The following is a 16298-nucleotide window of genomic DNA, read 5'->3' on the forward strand; positions in this document are numbered from 1 at the left end:
TAGTACACTCTTCAACTCACTTCCCTACAATAGAAATACAACATATAAGTATGTCCCTTGTATGCCTAACAATAAATATACAAATATATTCCATATACAACTATATTAGCTTAATTAATCTATATCTAAATTGTAATTATTAGAATGAATTCAATTCAAGGATCCAAACGGGCCCTTATATCACTAGGGATAATAAAAATTCTCAGAAGTAGATCATTTTTTATTTTAGTTATACTCTTATCAAACCAGGGCCATGCCCAAGTCTGAAACATACTCCACATGTAAGCTTGTGATCAGAACATTATACAGATCTAGTTACACATTATATCTTAAATGATTTCTAACTGCACAACTCAAGCTAAATTTCAAGGTAATCATTGCATATTTATCAGTACCAGGAGAGCAATCATGACAACCATTATGTGACCGTGCCTGAGCACATATTTCGTCAGAGGAAGAGATTTACAACAACATAACTTCAAGAGAACCTCGAAGCGCAAAGATACGAGCACTACCACATAGCTTGTGGGAATACAAGAACACAATGCTAGAACATACACAAAGAAACCGACCACCTCAGCTCCAAACACAACAAAGGAAGTAAAATTCACCAACAGACTAATCCTAAAAGTGCATCTGACCTTATCATAGGTTTTGGTGAATTAGTGACAATTGTAAATAAAGAACTAATGAGATATGAAGCAATTTAGTGAATAAGCATTATGAAAACTGCAAATAACCAATGCAAATCCCCAATTCTTCAAAGAATGATCACTACAACAAATGAACAACTTGGAGAGAAGATGCTAAAAGACCCAACCATGTATACAAGCTTAGCAAGGCACTATATGGATTAAAGCAAACACCTAGAGCATGGTATGAGGTTCCAGGTACCTTTTCTTTAGGACTTTCTATTTTTTCACAATCCGATCTCTATCAATGAACAGTCCATATTTTTTCCAACTATTATAAAACTCTACTAACCTAAACAATCAAACAATAGTGGTTTCAATATAGTCAACTAAAACATGCTAGGATTTGTGCTACCAAGGAGAAAAAAAACACACGATCCTACGATATCATGTTAGCATTAGCAGGCATCACAACGCAGCAGCACAAAAAAGATGCAAGTAGTTGTTACACTTTTATGGGACGCGTTCATGTGGTTGCTCTGTCAAAGTAGAGTATATTGTACGGAATGAAACATGACATGACATGACATCAAAGTTGTATCCAGAAACTAAAAAGAGGAATAAATCTATTCTAGTAAAACAATGAAAAGGTTTTGATCAATTAGAGGCGGGCATAGTCTGATCTTCGTGTCTGCCAGTAAGCCATGGTTCTCCCTGCCTGCTTGCCAGCTTCCTCATCTTCATGGCAGCAGCCTTCAGTGTGTCATCGCCTTTGCAGAATGCAAACCTGACATACCGGTGACAGTAGCTTTCACCGTCAAACGTCTTGTGGAAGAACCCACGGCCAGGCACGGCAGCCACACCAGCATCGTTGATCAACTTCATCACAAATTCTATCTGAATTGCATAGTCCAGGGGAAAAAAGGACCAATGCTGTTAGGATTTATCTTGTCATATAAGTATATTAGTGTTAACAATCCATGTATAGGCCTATATGGTTTATGGGTGAGAAAGCTAATGAAGACAGCAGCTATGAACTATGAAGTTTCTAGTACTAGCTAGTTGTTAGTGAACTTGAAGTTTACCATTGCAAGAAGCAAGCTGCTGGGGTGAAAATGGAGCAAATTTGGTTTTTACAGGTTGCTTAACTAGCAAGTGGGAGAATATGAGCTGTGTACTATCAGGTTGGTTCCTGTAGCAACTGACCTGAAAGTCCTATAAAAGAGGCAGCAATCCTCCTGTGTAGAAGTGAGTTTGAGATAGAAGATAGAGCCTGGCTGTGAAGATCAAGCTAGTGTATGGTGTATAGTAAGCTAATGTGTATGTGTGATAGTAAAGCTTGATTGTGAAGATCAAGCAATGTGTGTAAGCTTGTGAAGTTAAGATCAATATAGTACAAACTCGTGTTACTAGCTACTTATGTTATTGTGTTACTAGAAACAAAGTGATTTTTGTTTTCAACATTAGCAAATTCAAAGTTTCGTATTTAAGCTCAAGAAAAATGGTCCCATCTGAGTTCCACTGTACAGAGAAAAATGCTTCAGATGTAGTTCGATTTCTCATTGAAGAAACTCACATCTGAAAGTTGACAGGACCTTGGCAGCTCAGCAAACGCAAATACTGAACCTTGTGGCTTGAAGCTGATTTTGAAGCCTAAGTCTTTCAGCAACTGAAGGATGAAGTCTCTTTTCTCCTCATAGTCCTAGCCAAAGTCATCACAATTGCAAGGTAAGATAGCTCAATCTGAAAGAAACATGGTTAGAATTAAGGCTCACTTTTTTCAGGGATGTGTAGTAATCTGCTGTGCTTGTTAATGCAATCAACGCAGCTTCTTGGAATGGTGCAGGAGCTGAATCTGTTAATTTTATGTGGGTATTTCTAATAGCTGAGGCGATGCTTGCTGCTGCACAAGCCCAACCGAGTCTCCAACCTAGTCAGTCCAGACAGTTAATTTGTCAAGTGTCATCTCACAAGTCACAAAAAAGTTGCTATTTCTATTGTTGGTTGTGTCACAACAAACTGCGCAGCAAATTCCGAGTTGTGCTCACCGGTTACACTGTAAGTTTTTGACAGTGAGGATGTGATGATGGTCCTCTCTTGCATCCCTGGAAGAGAAGCCAGTGAGATATGCTTGTTCGCATCGTAAGTAATATACTCATAAACCTGGAAGATATTTACACACATTGAGACGAGGTAGACAGATTTTATGAAAATTTTCTTTGGAAAAATATGTATAAAAAAAGCTCACGAATTTTCACTATGTGTGGGGATAAGAACAATCCATATTGCTCATCACATCACAGATGTACCTCATCAGTTATCGCAAAGCAGTCCATTTTCTGACAAGCCTGGGAGATAATAAGCAACTCCTCTTTGCTGAAGACCTTCCCTGTTGGATTGTGCGGGCTGCAGGTGTAAGATTTGGTCGTTTCACAAGTCAAAAAAAAAGTTATGCACAAACATATCCACACACGGGTAACAGCATGAATCAAACAATGACCTGTTCAAGACCACTGCCTTGGTCCGACTTGTAAAAGATTTCAGAAAACTGTCTTCGTTCAGAGTCCAAGAAGGTGGATCCAATGGCACATACACCTAAAAATTTAATTATGGATCGGATACTGAATTCTGAATCATCATGCTTGCTACATTCAAAACAAAACAAAACTCTGAATTTCTGAACTAGAAAAATGATCTTACAGGGACGCCTCGAGCTAGCTCAATTTATGTCTCATACGTTTCATAAGCAGGGTCGAAGAGCAAAACTTCATCTCCTTGGTCGATTGCTGCAAGGAAGGAGAAGCAAATGCATATCCATCATCAGGAAGAATGCCCACAAGGTTCTGAAACTAGCACAATTGCCGACTAGTCTGTACTCTACTACTTCAATGTATGTAGAAAAGCTAAACGTCTTATAATTTGGAATGGAGGGAGTACTTGCAAAGATAGCTGCAGCGAATGCTTCGGATTGACCGCAGCAGATGACGAAGTCCGTGAGCGGGTCGACGTCGAGGCCATGGTCCCGTTTCATCGTGTTGGCGAGAATGTCGCAGATCCTCTGCACATGCCTACGCGCCGCTGCAGTCAGTCGCGGCGGAGTCGAAGTGGAAATGGAAGTGGAACGGGAAACATTTCCCGGCCCTGAGCGCTACTGCCTACTGCGCTAGAGGAGGAGGAGGAGGTGTCGTGGCGAAGGAACCTGTACTGGTTGAGGTCCGCGGCGATGGCGGCGGCAGCGGCGGCCTTGACGTGGGGCGGCGCGGGGAAGTCGGGGAAGCCCTCGGCGAGGTTGACGGCGCCGACGCGCTGCGCCAGGTGGGACAGCTGCTGGATGGGCGACGGCGCGGACCGCCTGGACACCGCCGACAGCCTCCGCTCCATGGCGCCGCCGCCGCTTGTTAGCGCCCGTGTCCGTGTGGGTGTCCGGATAAGGTGAGGTCAGCTAGCAGCGTGCTATTGCTGTCACGCGCGCGCGCGCGATCCGGAGCAGCGGAGTTTTGCTTTGTTTGCATTGCTGCCCTGGCCGTGTCTACATGGGAGCGTCGCCGTCACGTGACGCGTCACCTGATCGGCATCTGCAGCTGCAGAGCTGCCACGCAGACGACGGCAACGCAGGGGAAAAGAGACAGGAGGCCGGCTGGCTGGCGGCTGCAATTCTGCAAAGGGCAAAGGGCGGCGTCTTGTGGGCCATTTACATATTTATCACTCTTACAGTATCTCACTGACACATGAGTCACTGACATGATATTTCTTATATCACTCACATCGCCGTGATGGTAAATATGTAAAAATTCCGCGTCTTGTGCGTGCTAGGCTGCTAGGATGACGATCGGCTGGAACACAAATTCATTTGGAGACGAAATGAAACCTGTTGGAGTATCTCTGTTTGCCCAATTATATATATGTAGATCTATCAATTCGACTGGGTTGAGCTCGTCCGACAGAGAGCGCTGTGTTGATTCTTCGATGCTCCTCGAATTTGATAGAACTGTACACGAATATCGTAGAAACAGAAAAAAAAACACAGAAAATTGATAAAATTCACACATCCTATTGGTGGGCCGCAATACCCACGAGGCATTCTTATCCGCTCCCCCTCAAAGTACCTTAGTTTCTTAAAAGAAAATATCAACGCAGCGCCGCGAGCCCGTGCCTGCCCTCCGCGACCACGCCTTCCGTCCGCGTTCCTCTCCGTTGCCGCGCCCGGCCACATCCCGCGCTGCTCTACGCCCCCGTATCCACCTCGCCCGTCGCAGAAGGAGAGGCAGCGGAGGTCTGTGCTTGCACCCCATCCAGCGCGCCCGTCGGTAGAAAGGGGAGGCCTGCTCCGCCCGGGGTGTACGCTGGACCGTTGCTCTCGACGTCTCCCTAACCCGAGTTTGCTGGCTACCGGAGTTCCCCACCAGATAGGCTGTGGCCGCCAGCGACGCTATGTTTCGCAGTGTTTCAGACGTTTCCAACTTATGTTTCAAGTATTTCGTATGGATGTTACTACCATCGTCCTCAAAAGAATGCAATTCTGGAACAGTGACGTGTTTTATTATATCAAGTTTGACCAATTATAGATATAAAATTATAAATATTTATAATCTCAAACTAATACTATTAGATTAATTACGAAATGTATTTTCATAATAAATTAATTTAGAGCCATAAATGTGAATACCACTCACTAGAAACTTAGTCAAACATAAATCACTTTTTGTGGCACGCAACCCATAGTTGCATTATTTTAGGGACGGAGGTAGTGCAAAAGTAGATCTGGGAGGTTTCATATGTTGCAATGACAATATACATATGTTTTAAGTCTATGTTTAAATTATTTCAGTTGTTTCACACGCATGTTTCAAGTGTTTTCATCTAGATGTCTGTGGGGGATATACCCCCGGGTACCACAAGATGGTACATGGGCCACACCATCCGAGGTGGCCCGGCCCGTAAGATCAAGGCGTGCACATCAAGATTACAAGTTGTACTAGATATTATAATAGTACCAAATAGGATACTTTACTTGTAACCCTCCTCCTCTAGAGTATATAAGGAGAGGCAGGGGTCCCCCTCAGGGACAGATCATACAGTATACATCTCAATACAATACACCAAAGACACAGGACGTAGGGTATTACGTCGACCAGACGGCCCGAACCTGTCTAAATCGCTGTCTCTGCGCCTTGTGTCACTATCTGGTTCCTGATTACACGCATCGTCTACCGACAATCTACCACCACGGGCACCCCCCTCGGTGGACTGCCGACCATATTTCGTCGACAGTGGCGCGCCAGGTAGGGGACCCCTTTAGGGGACCGTGCGCGCTGATCTACGGCGAACCAGATGGGATCTGAAGATCAATGCCATCCGTGGCAATTTAGCTTCTGGCGGCGGCGTCCTTCACCTACGATGGAGTCGTCGTCTTGAGGCTCTTGCAGTGGCTTGACGTCGCTGCGCGAACTCGTCGTTAAGTCGGCTATCTACGGCGTCGTCTCCGGCGTCGTATACCTGGGAAGCAAGCCGAGATTTCAACGAGATCGGGTCTGCTTCCCAGCTTCAGCAGCGTCATTGAAAGGGGCGTTCAGAATCTACTACCGCAGATTTGGCATCGGCCACTACTTCTACGAACCATGACGTCAGTTCATCGTAACCCTACAGGACTAGATTGGACTTGCATGTTGGTTGTTGCTGGCTACCAGTCCACCGCATGCATGAACGTTCGGGTGCAAGCTGTCAGGCAAGCAAGAAATCGAAGGCTGTGTGATCTACAGTGCCATGCAAGCTGAAGATAGCTCAGATCTCCTTCGGGCTCACACGTGCTCATCGCCTGGTCCATGAGCAACCGCCTCGTCTCGATCGTAAACCACTTCATCAGCGGCATCATCAAGCACCGTACTGGGATCGACTCACCTGGTACCGATTCCGACTCTGCCCGCTGAGCTCGACTTCAACTCCGTCTCGATCAACAACTCTGACTTTCCCGGAAGTTCCGACAATATGTAGCAGCATGCAAGCCGGTCCGAACTTGGCTTCTTGCGTGTACATGTATATGTATCTGCATGCGTGCATCGCTCAGATACAGGAAGATGCATGCGTGTATTACGACAAGATCCAACACTGTGCCGACGTTTGGGAAGGAGTACAAATCCGCAGCGGCAACAATTCTCGAAGATCAAGACCTCAACGTCATCATGGCTCCGACGCAAGCGCGACTACAACTACAACCCCACGCGCCCGTCCGACTGCATCGAGCCACAAGCAAGCCATCCGGATCACGTCGACCACGGACCACGTCGACCACGTCCCGAGCAGCTCCGCCGAGCTCCGACCACGTCGACCGCGACCATGTCGACCACGTCCCGAGCAGCTCCGCCGAGCTCCGACCACGTCGACCACGTCCCGAGCAGCTCCGCCGAGCTTCGACCACCTCGACCACAAGACTACGTCCCAATGATGATCGCCGCGAAGAACGGCGCTACGACAATCGCGACCACAGTCATGACGACAGCTCGAGGACTGGACAACTTCATCGCCAACGACACGTCAAGCCATCTCTCGAACATCGCAACACACCGACTACACCCACCGATCGTCAATAAAGCTAAGTATTATTTTTAATTGAAAATTTCTTCGATCATCGTACACCTCCGCCGACCACCCTTAGGGTGCGCTCCGCGTCGAATTTTCTCCATACATACAGTCCAAAACATGTATAAGTTTTTACAACGGTTCGCCGATACGTTTTCCTTCCTGCTTGAGAATCCCAGAGCCGGCACTGTCTCCGGCTCCACCCCACGCGTGCATGAGAGTCCGCCCTCTGCGCTACGGGTAGTCGGCAGTCGCTCCCTGGTAACACTGGCACTCTACGCGCGGCAGCGTTCCGTACCTCGCGCTACGAGATGTTGGTCAGCCCAGGGCTGGCGCATTCTTCAGGACAGGTTAATACATCGCGCTACGCCTCTACATAACAAAAGGGCTAAAAACAACTAATGTTATTTTTCGAATATTGCACCAAGTATAATTCATTGCCAACCGAACACCAAGTGTTTACTTCACCTCCTATAGAGAGGTCAATATATTTCGTACACCATCATGTACTACCGCTCTCCGTGTTTATTTTTCAGGAACACAGTTCGGTCAGCGAGCTCATGCTTCATGGTTCGCCAAAACCCCTACGGTGCTCGAGGACTCTGGCCAGGCCACGCTCGTCTCGAGGACTCTGGCCAGACCACGCTCGTGCTCGGAGACTCGCCAGACCACTCCGTGCTCTGGGACTTCTCGCCAGACCACTCCGAGCTCTGACCACGTCGATCACATCTCGAGCAGCTCCGCTGAGCTCCGACCACGTCTCGGGGACTTCGTCGGTCGCTCCTCGACCTGTGCTCGGGGACTGCCTCGATCACTCTCCGACCATGGCTCGGGGACTTCGTCGCTCGCTCCTCGACCTATGCTCGGGGACTGCCTCGATCACTCTCCGACCATGGCTCAGGGACTTCGTCGCTCGCTCCTCGACCTGTGCTCGGGGACTGTCTCGATCACTCTTCGACCACGGCTCGGGGACTTCATCGCTCGCTCCTCGACCTATGCTCGGGGACTGCCTCGACCACTCTCCGACCACGGCTCAGGGACTTTGCGTCTCGACTACATGCGACAGGCAACTCGCATACAGTTGGGGATATTCTTTCTCATTTAGACCTTGCTACAAGGCTCATACCTCGCCTTCCAGCAAGCTCGGGGACTACATCGGTACGATGCACCTGCCGGTGCATCTTGTATCGTCTGTACGACGGTTGGATTCTCAACTTAACTGGGATTTCTTTTTAGACCCTGGCACCACGTGCCTACGTCACCTACTACCAGGCTCGGGGACTAAGTGGGCACACTTCACCTTGCGGTGAATGTGTTTGTTTTTCGACCACTACGCCTCTGACGATCAAAGACGCTACGCTTCAAGACACACTTACATTTCTTTTCAGAAATACAAGTGGGCACACTTCCCAGGACGGAAATCTTTTTCTTTCTTCTTAAGAGCTCCATACATTCTTTGAACAACCTACTTCTCCGGCGACAACGGTGGTTGGAGATGTCAAGAACTCAAGTCTCACTGTTCGGAGAAGGTTGAAACGGCGTGTCGCATCAGAATACATGACGCTCGGGGACTAGCTGTGGGGGATATACCCCCGGGTACCACAAGATGGTACATGGGCCGCACCATCCGAGGTGGCCCGGCCCGTAAGATCAAGGCGTGCACATCAAGATTACAAGTTGTACTATATATTATAATAGTACCAAATAGGATACTTTACTTGTAACCCTCCTCCTCTAGAGTATATAAGGAGAGGCAGGGGTCCCCCTCAGGGACAGATCATACAGTATACATCTCAATACAATACACCAAAGACACAGGACGTAGGGTATTACGTCGACCAGACGGCCCGAACCTGTCTAAATCGCTGTCTCTGCGCCTTGTGTCACCATCTGGTTCCTGATTACACGCATCGTCTACCGACAATCTACCACCACGGGCACCCCCCTCGGTGGACTGCCGACCATATTTCGTCGACAATGTCCTATATGTCTGCTATGGCTGCACACACATGTTTGAAGTGTTTGTTTTCATGTGTTTCAAATGTTTCAAACTTATGTTGTAAAAGCGGGGTATGGGCGCGGTAGGCCTGGTGCTGCTGTCGGGGCACTGCTATGGTTCACGTGTGGACGCGGGGGCACGGTACCAAACGCTGGCGCACGATGCAGGTGGGCACAGGGCATGGGATGTGATGCGGACAGGCATCGGGTGCAGTGCAGGCGCGGAGCTCTGTTCGGACGGACACTGCCTCCGGAGCAGGATTTGGTGCGAGACGAAGGGAGTTGCGTGCGTTAGACTATAGTTGTCCATCGGGCCGCCCTGGTCCGGCACGGCACGGGCATGGGCCAGGCACGGCCCGTAGGGGGTCGGGCCGACACGACACTCCATGCCTCCCGTGCCGTGCCTCTACGGGCCTCGTGCCTGGCCTTCGGCTCAAGCACAGCACTACGGGCCAAAAATCGTGCCGTGCTGGCCCGCTAAGCACGGCCAAATCACCGTGCCGTGCCAGCCCACAGCCCGGTGACCTTAACACACCTCAAAAATTTGCTCCCATAACACTCTTCTCAATTTTCACAGTTACACATATTCATTCACACTCATTCACAAGCCATTAGCCAAACTCATTCACAATCACAAATATAACATTCCAAACTTATCACAGATTCTAAGTTATAACTTCTAACCAAAAGCACCAAAGGAGACTAGACAATTAAGATAAATGAGTTGTTTGTGCAATACTGCATCGTTAAAAACATTTATAGGTAAAACTCATCCTTGTGAGAAACCCTAGAAAGAGAAAAAGAGTGCAATACAACTCTTAATTAAGTCTTCCATTATTGTTCAAAGGCCTCACAGATCACAAGATACAGATAACTGAAATAATAGATAACTCTCTCCTCTCAACTCTTAAGTCTCACACTAAGTACCAGCAGCAACCCCAGATGTATCTTCATCAAGATACAGATTCTTAAAGGAGTCTTCCAACTCTTGGTTGTCAACAGTATACTGTAACTTTCTTTCTCCTAACTCCCAATCCTTTATGTAGGCCAGCATCTCCACAGTTTTAGACAACAAGCGTCGCCGCCGCTCTTTAATTATCCTTCCTGTCAAGTTGAAACATGATTCTGAAGAGACAGTAGAAATAGGAACAGACATAATATCTCTAGCCATTATAGAAAGCATTGGATATGTTAGTTTGTGTTAACGCCACCAGAGAAGTAAATCAAAGTCATCCTCATATGCAGTGGCATTGTCACTGTCCAGGTAAGCTGAGAGCTCACAAGCAGCAGCAGAAGCAGATAGAGATGGAGTGGGGGTAGAGGCAGGAGAAGGACCAACAACACCAGATGATCTAGGATCTCCAAAGATTCTTCCCCATGCATGTTTTTTCTTACCTGAATGGCTTGCAGGCTGTGCAATCCTTTGAGACCTAGCTGCATTAAACTTTCTCTCATATTTGTTAAACAATATGTAAATTTTAGTTTTTACATCAGCATAATATGAACTGTAGTCACAACCAGTGTTCTCCTTAAGTATTTGTAGAACATTAAACAAACCTCTCAACTTAGCTCTAGGATTAAGAATGAATACAAATGAATATAACAGAGGTATATCCTGCCACACTCCTGAACTACACAAGCAACTCTTTCAGCAATATTTTCATTCATATGTTTTACCTCAATCAACCTAAGATCAATTACCTTTTTCTGTAACTCCTAATCAGCACTCACATAATGAGCAACAATACTAATGTAGTCCTCCTTAGCATTACCAGACCAAATGTCTGATGTCAGAGCAACAGAGGAAGCAGCACACAACACAAAGTTTTTAATAATATTACGACGTTCAGTAAAAAGCTTGCTAAGATCGCTAGTGGTGGTTTGTCTAGATACCTTAACAAACCTAGGGTTATGAGCACAAACAATGTACTCTTCCCATGCCTCTGTCTCATAAATACCTAACGACAAATCAAGCCTAGCAATCAAGCGACACAACTCAGATATATCAACATTAGGTTTATAATCCTAGTTATGCACAGAACCATCAGGATTATAAGCAAGCCTAGACTGAACCCTAGCACGTTGATCAATTTTCTGCCTACAAGATTTCTGGTGCCTCTTCAAGTGGCCAGTGCCAGCATTAGATCTAGCAGACAATGTTTGCTTACATATTTTACAGGTAGCTTTAGTGTAAACCTGCCTACCATTCACAGTCTCATATATCTCATCAAAATCAACCCACACAGGTGATTTACGCTTACCAATATTAGAGTTACCAGCAACATATGGAGATGAGCCATTGGAGTTGGAGCCGACTGGGTTCCCAATCACCGTCGTCCCTTCACCACCGCCGCAGTCCAGATCGATCGGAGCAGCAGAGCCGCTACCGACATCGACACCGAACAACGCAGCAGCGTCCTCTCGGGTGTCGTCATCGTCCTCAGGGGCCAGGCCTGCCACGATCAGGTCGTCATTGCCGGTGAGCAGTCAGACGATATCGTCATCGGCAGCCATGGTGCCCTCGACCGTGGAGGGCTCTCCAGCACCGTTCCTCAATGGTGCGTGGGGCCGCCTAGGTCGCTCTAAGCCACAGATAGAGCTAGAGGACGACGCATCGGCTACCGACCTACGCAAAGAGATGAAGGAGGAGGAAAACAACAGATCAGAGATGAGAAATCAAGAATAAAAGAAAAGAGTTAGGGTTAGGGTTATCAACCTACACAACCGGAGCCCGGTGCCGAAGAAGACGAGGGCCACCCAGAGAAGAAGACACACCAGTTAGCAAGGACGGTGAGCGGCGGAGGAGGGACAGATGGGGACAACGAACTCACATAATCACCGAGATATCTAGAGGGGAGATAGGGAGAAGGGAGAGGCAGAGAGGGAGGGGATCAGGTAGGAGCAGCTCGTCGGCGGCAGGCGGATCGAGGTCACCGAAGTCAGGGTCGGGGAGGTCAGACGCTAGCAGAAGAGACGTCGAGGTGAGAGCGAGGCGAGAGCGGCGCGGCGGTGGGAGTGGAAATGATTTAGGGTTAGGGTTCGGAGTGAGGGAGAGCGCCACGGCCGTGGCTTATATACGCGGTGGTGGGTGCAGGCGGGCAGCCGTTGGGGCTGGCCGGCTGAGCCGCTTTGCCGCTGGGCCGTGGGGTGTGGGGGACTGGGGATGGGGGGAGCCTCGGGCTGCTGCCGGGCCGACCTCTAAAAGTCAGGCCGTGCCGTGCCAACCCGCGGGCCTGAGTAGCAGCCCAGGCACAGCCTGTTGCCCCGGGCCGAGCCAGCCCGGGTCCGCTGTCCATCGGGCCGTGCCGTGCTTGAGCCGGGCCAAAATTGCGGGCTTCGTGCCAGGTCGCCGTGCCTCGGGTTGCATGGACATTTATACGTCGGACGCGGGTGTGGGAGCTACGTTCGGATGGATGCTGCGTCCTGGACTTTCGGGCGCTAGTCGTCCCGTTCTCGCATTGCAAAGGAAGTCTTAGTGTGCACGAATGTCATGGAAACGGGAAAAACACAGAAAATAGATCACATTACAAAGGAAGTCTAAGTCTTTTCTTTAGGTTGCTCCCTAATACCTACATTCCTAAGATTTACCTTAAGTCAAATCATTTCTAATTGTTTTTATCGTTGTGATCCGTTTTTAACGACATGTACAAAGACTTATCCAAACACAGGCATCCTCACAGAGAAACAAGATCGGAGAAACACAGGCAGCTAGCGTCGGGCCCGTCGCGCGAGGGAGGCGGGGATCTGTCCGGCGAGCTGATTCCCTGAGAGCTTGGTGGACGAGCTCCAGCCACCGTCCTGGAAGCTGCGAACGGGGAAGAAGATGCGAACCGGGAAGAAGATGGCAGTTATGGTAGGCCCTAGGCTATCGGGGAGATGCAACTGCCCCTTTATTCGATGGAAGGTGGGAGTTTTTTTTAATAAAAAAAGAGAGCTATTGGGAGCTGTTGGAGCAATGAAATTGTCTTATCACCTTCAATATAACAGGTTTATAAGGACGACGGATGGTATTAGGGAGCTGTTGGAGATACTCTAGACCACCGTTGATCGCTTTTCCATATTCTGGAGGCTCTCCTGATCTCGTCCGGCGTCGGCCTTCCTGCTGGCCAGTGGGCACCATCGCGCACACAACAGCGCCCGGTTCCACGGTTCGCGGGGCAGCTTTTGCTTTGGCAGCCTACATTCTCCATGCGCCGCGAGCTGCCAGTCTCGTCAGCCTAACACGCCGGCGAGGCATGGACGTCACGCAACGCAACCACATTCTGAGCTGGGCGATCGGATCCGTGGGGCGTTGCGTACTTGTGTTCCGATCCGATAGGACTGCGCGATCGAGCCGCTCAGCTGAGTAGCTGACTGATCTGGTGCGAGCACGTAAGGGCCACCTGACGAACAGGACATTTGCTTTCCAGTTTTGGTTTCTTTTTACTTCTCGTCATTTCTCATAGATCAGTTCCGACGGCTGAGACCTTCGTACATACGCTCAATTCCTTCTATATGAAATGCAACGGCACACCTGCCACATTGCGCTAAAAGAAACATCTGCAACATAGAGCATGCACCTACCCACAGGTTTCAGCATCAACCACACGACCACATGTAAACGGCATTACAAAGGGAAAGTATTTTCTAGCATCACCCTCACACGTACGGTAAGATCATACAAGGACAAGTAATAAAGATCACACCAGCTGGATGGGCAAAAATACTGGGCAAACCAAAGAAGGGGTGGAAAGAATGAACCATCTCCCCCAGGAAAGAAGGGGGAACGAGACGACCAGCCCGCGACCTACCATGTTTTCGCTCATGCCTAACCTCTTTGGCAGGGCTCCGGCTCCGGCCTGTCAGCCGCCCGAGGCCGACGCCCGGTTATTGTTCATCGGAGCCGTTTTTCTCTCTCCTCCTTTCCTCTCTCACATAAACCGGCTCCGGCTCCCCTGGCACCTATCGGCCCCTGAGCGGCCGACAGGTGCGGGAGCCGGAGCCGCCGGAGCCCTGCCAAAGAGGCCCTAGTCTCCTGCACAACCGAAACCAAACAAACCCAACCACGCCGCCTATTAAAGCGCCCAAGATGTTGCTGCCATGGCCTCGCCGCACAAGAAAAATCACAGCAGCAGTACAGCACTAGAAACAGAAAGGTAGACCAAGGAGCGCCAGTGCGGTGACAATGACGACGGGCAGTGGCAGCACGGGCGTCAATGGCAGGAGCCAGAGCTCCAGGGGCAAGGCGATGCTGCTCGCCTTGGGCAAGGGCTTCCCTGACCAAGTTCTGCCTCAGGAGAAGGTTGTGGAGAGCTACCTCCAAGACAGCAGCTGCGACGATCCCGCCACCAGGGCCAAGCTTGAGCGCCTTTGTAAACTTGCTTCGTTATTTCATCACACTTGCTGTTTTGTAAATTCATTTTATCTTCACGTTTAGAATTTTAAGTCGACAAATGCAGATTAGCTCTCGTCATAAAGATCTATGGTCTAAACAACAACGTTCAGTTGTCACAGGATCATGATGTTTAAATATTATTACCTGATCATATAATTGTCTATTGCAAAGTGGAAAATGGAACTAGCACGAAGAAGAAAAAATACAATACAATTCCTTATAAAAGAAAAAAAAAACACGGGCACACAAATTCAGTGAACTGTTGCTCTAAGAAAATCCATATGATGCTGATTTAGTTCACTTTTTGCATCCTGTTTAGGGCTGCCTGGCTCACTGAATAAGAATTATGAGTATAAGATCACCATATATATAGCCTTCAGTATTTATGTGATGATTTGATTTACCTCCGATGAACAGATGAGTATTGCCCAAATGATTTTCTTTTCCAGGCACGACCACTACAGTGAGGACAAGGTACACTGTTATGTCCAAGGAGCTACTGGACAAGCACCCAGAGCTGAAGATGGAGGGGACTCCAACACTGACACCACGCCTTGACATTTGCAATGCCGCGGTGATCGACCTTGGTGCTGCCGCAGCTCATGCTGCCCTTGACGACTGGGGCCGCCCTGCAGCTGATATTACCCACCTCATCTACATCTCATCCAGTGAGCTTCGTCTCCCAGGGGGCGACCTTCACCTGGCTGCACGCCTTGGCCTTAGTCCAAACACCTTGCGCACTTCCCTTCTCTTCCTTGGTTGCTCCGGTGGTGCTGCTGCCCTCCGCACTGCCAAGGACATTGCTGAGAACAACCCAGGGAGCCGTGTCCTAATAACAGCTGCTGAGACCACTGTGCTAGGCTTCCGGCCACCAAGTTATGACCGTCCTTATGACCTTGTTGGTGCTGCCCTGTTTGGTGATGGTGCCTTAGCTGTGATTATAGGAGCAGGCCCCATGGCACCAGCAGAAGATCCTTTCTTAGAGCTTGAGTTCTCCACGCAAGAGTTCCTACCTGGGACTGATAAGGTAATTGATGGCAAGATCGCAGAGGAAGGAATTAATTTTAAACTAAGGCGTGATTTGCCCGAGAAGATTGAAAGCCACATAGAAGGTTTCTGCAGGACTCTCATGAACCAGGTAGGGATAAAGGATTTCAATGATGTATTTTGGGCTGTGCATCCTGGCGGACCAGCAATATTGAACAGGCTTGAGTTCTGCCTTGAACTTCAGCCAGAGAAGCTCAAGATTAGCAGAAAAGCCTTGAAGAACTATGGAAACGTGAGCAGCAATACAATCTTCTATGTGCTGGAGTACTTGAGGGACGAGTTAAAGAAAGGGGCAATAAGTGAAGAGTGGGGATTGATCTTGGCTTTTGGCCCAGGCATCACCTTTGAAGGACTGCTAGTCCGAGGTGTTAAGAAAACCTTCACAAGCTAATATAATGGTGGGAAGATTTACATGGCAAGCATGAAGATTAATTATATATACACAGAAACATCGCATAAAGAGCATAGATGTCTTGGTGGCAGCTGTGCACCACATAGTACATCGCTAGCATTTTACTGTATTTATGTGTTTCTCTATCAAACAGTGTAAGGTGCTTGAGTTTGCTTCCTAGACATTGTAGAAATAAGGCACTATACAGCCTGTTGTTCCACTGTACTATGCGCTGATTGCAGGATTACTTCAATACTGATTGTATGCATGAGTGCACTAA

General features: G+C 48.4%; 2 protein-coding genes across 6 annotated transcripts; one reads left to right on the forward strand and one right to left on the reverse strand.

The window, feature by feature from the left end:
- Positions 1-1161: 1161 nt before the first annotated feature.
- Positions 1162-4146, reverse strand: LOC136484940 (uncharacterized). 5 transcript variants are annotated; one of them, XM_066481919.1, is made up of 9 exons: positions 3832-4146; positions 3570-3690; positions 3333-3418; positions 3133-3227; positions 2942-3038; positions 2681-2795; positions 2408-2562; positions 2209-2334; positions 1162-1529 (listed from the first exon to the last, which is right to left on the reverse strand). In XM_066481919.1, exons 5-9 carry the CDS (start codon positions 2966-2968, stop codon positions 1290-1292), a joined length of 663 nt encoding a protein of 220 aa, XP_066338016.1. In that variant the 5' UTR covers positions 2969-3038; positions 3133-3227; positions 3333-3418; positions 3570-3690; positions 3832-4146; the 3' UTR covers positions 1162-1289. The 5 variants fall into 5 exon arrangements, with proteins under 5 accessions (XP_066338016.1, XP_066338007.1, XP_066338022.1 ...); XM_066481910.1 differs by having other exon boundaries at positions 2942-3021; positions 3570-3700; XM_066481925.1 differs by having other exon boundaries at positions 2681-2737; positions 3570-3700.
- A 10236-nt stretch (positions 4147-14382) lies between these two features.
- LOC136484975 (type III polyketide synthase A-like) lies at positions 14383-16018 on the forward strand. Its single transcript, XM_066481934.1, has 2 exons — positions 14383-14557; positions 15045-16018. Exons 1-2 carry the CDS (start codon positions 14434-14436, stop codon positions 16016-16018), a joined length of 1098 nt encoding a protein of 365 aa, XP_066338031.1. The 5' UTR covers positions 14383-14433.
- The last annotated feature ends 280 nt before the right edge of the window (positions 16019-16298 follow it).

This window comes from Miscanthus floridulus, chromosome 1 (genome assembly GCF_019320115.1).
Source record: "Miscanthus floridulus cultivar M001 chromosome 1, ASM1932011v1, whole genome shotgun sequence".
Taxonomy (NCBI): Eukaryota; Viridiplantae; Streptophyta; class Magnoliopsida; order Poales; family Poaceae; genus Miscanthus; species Miscanthus floridulus.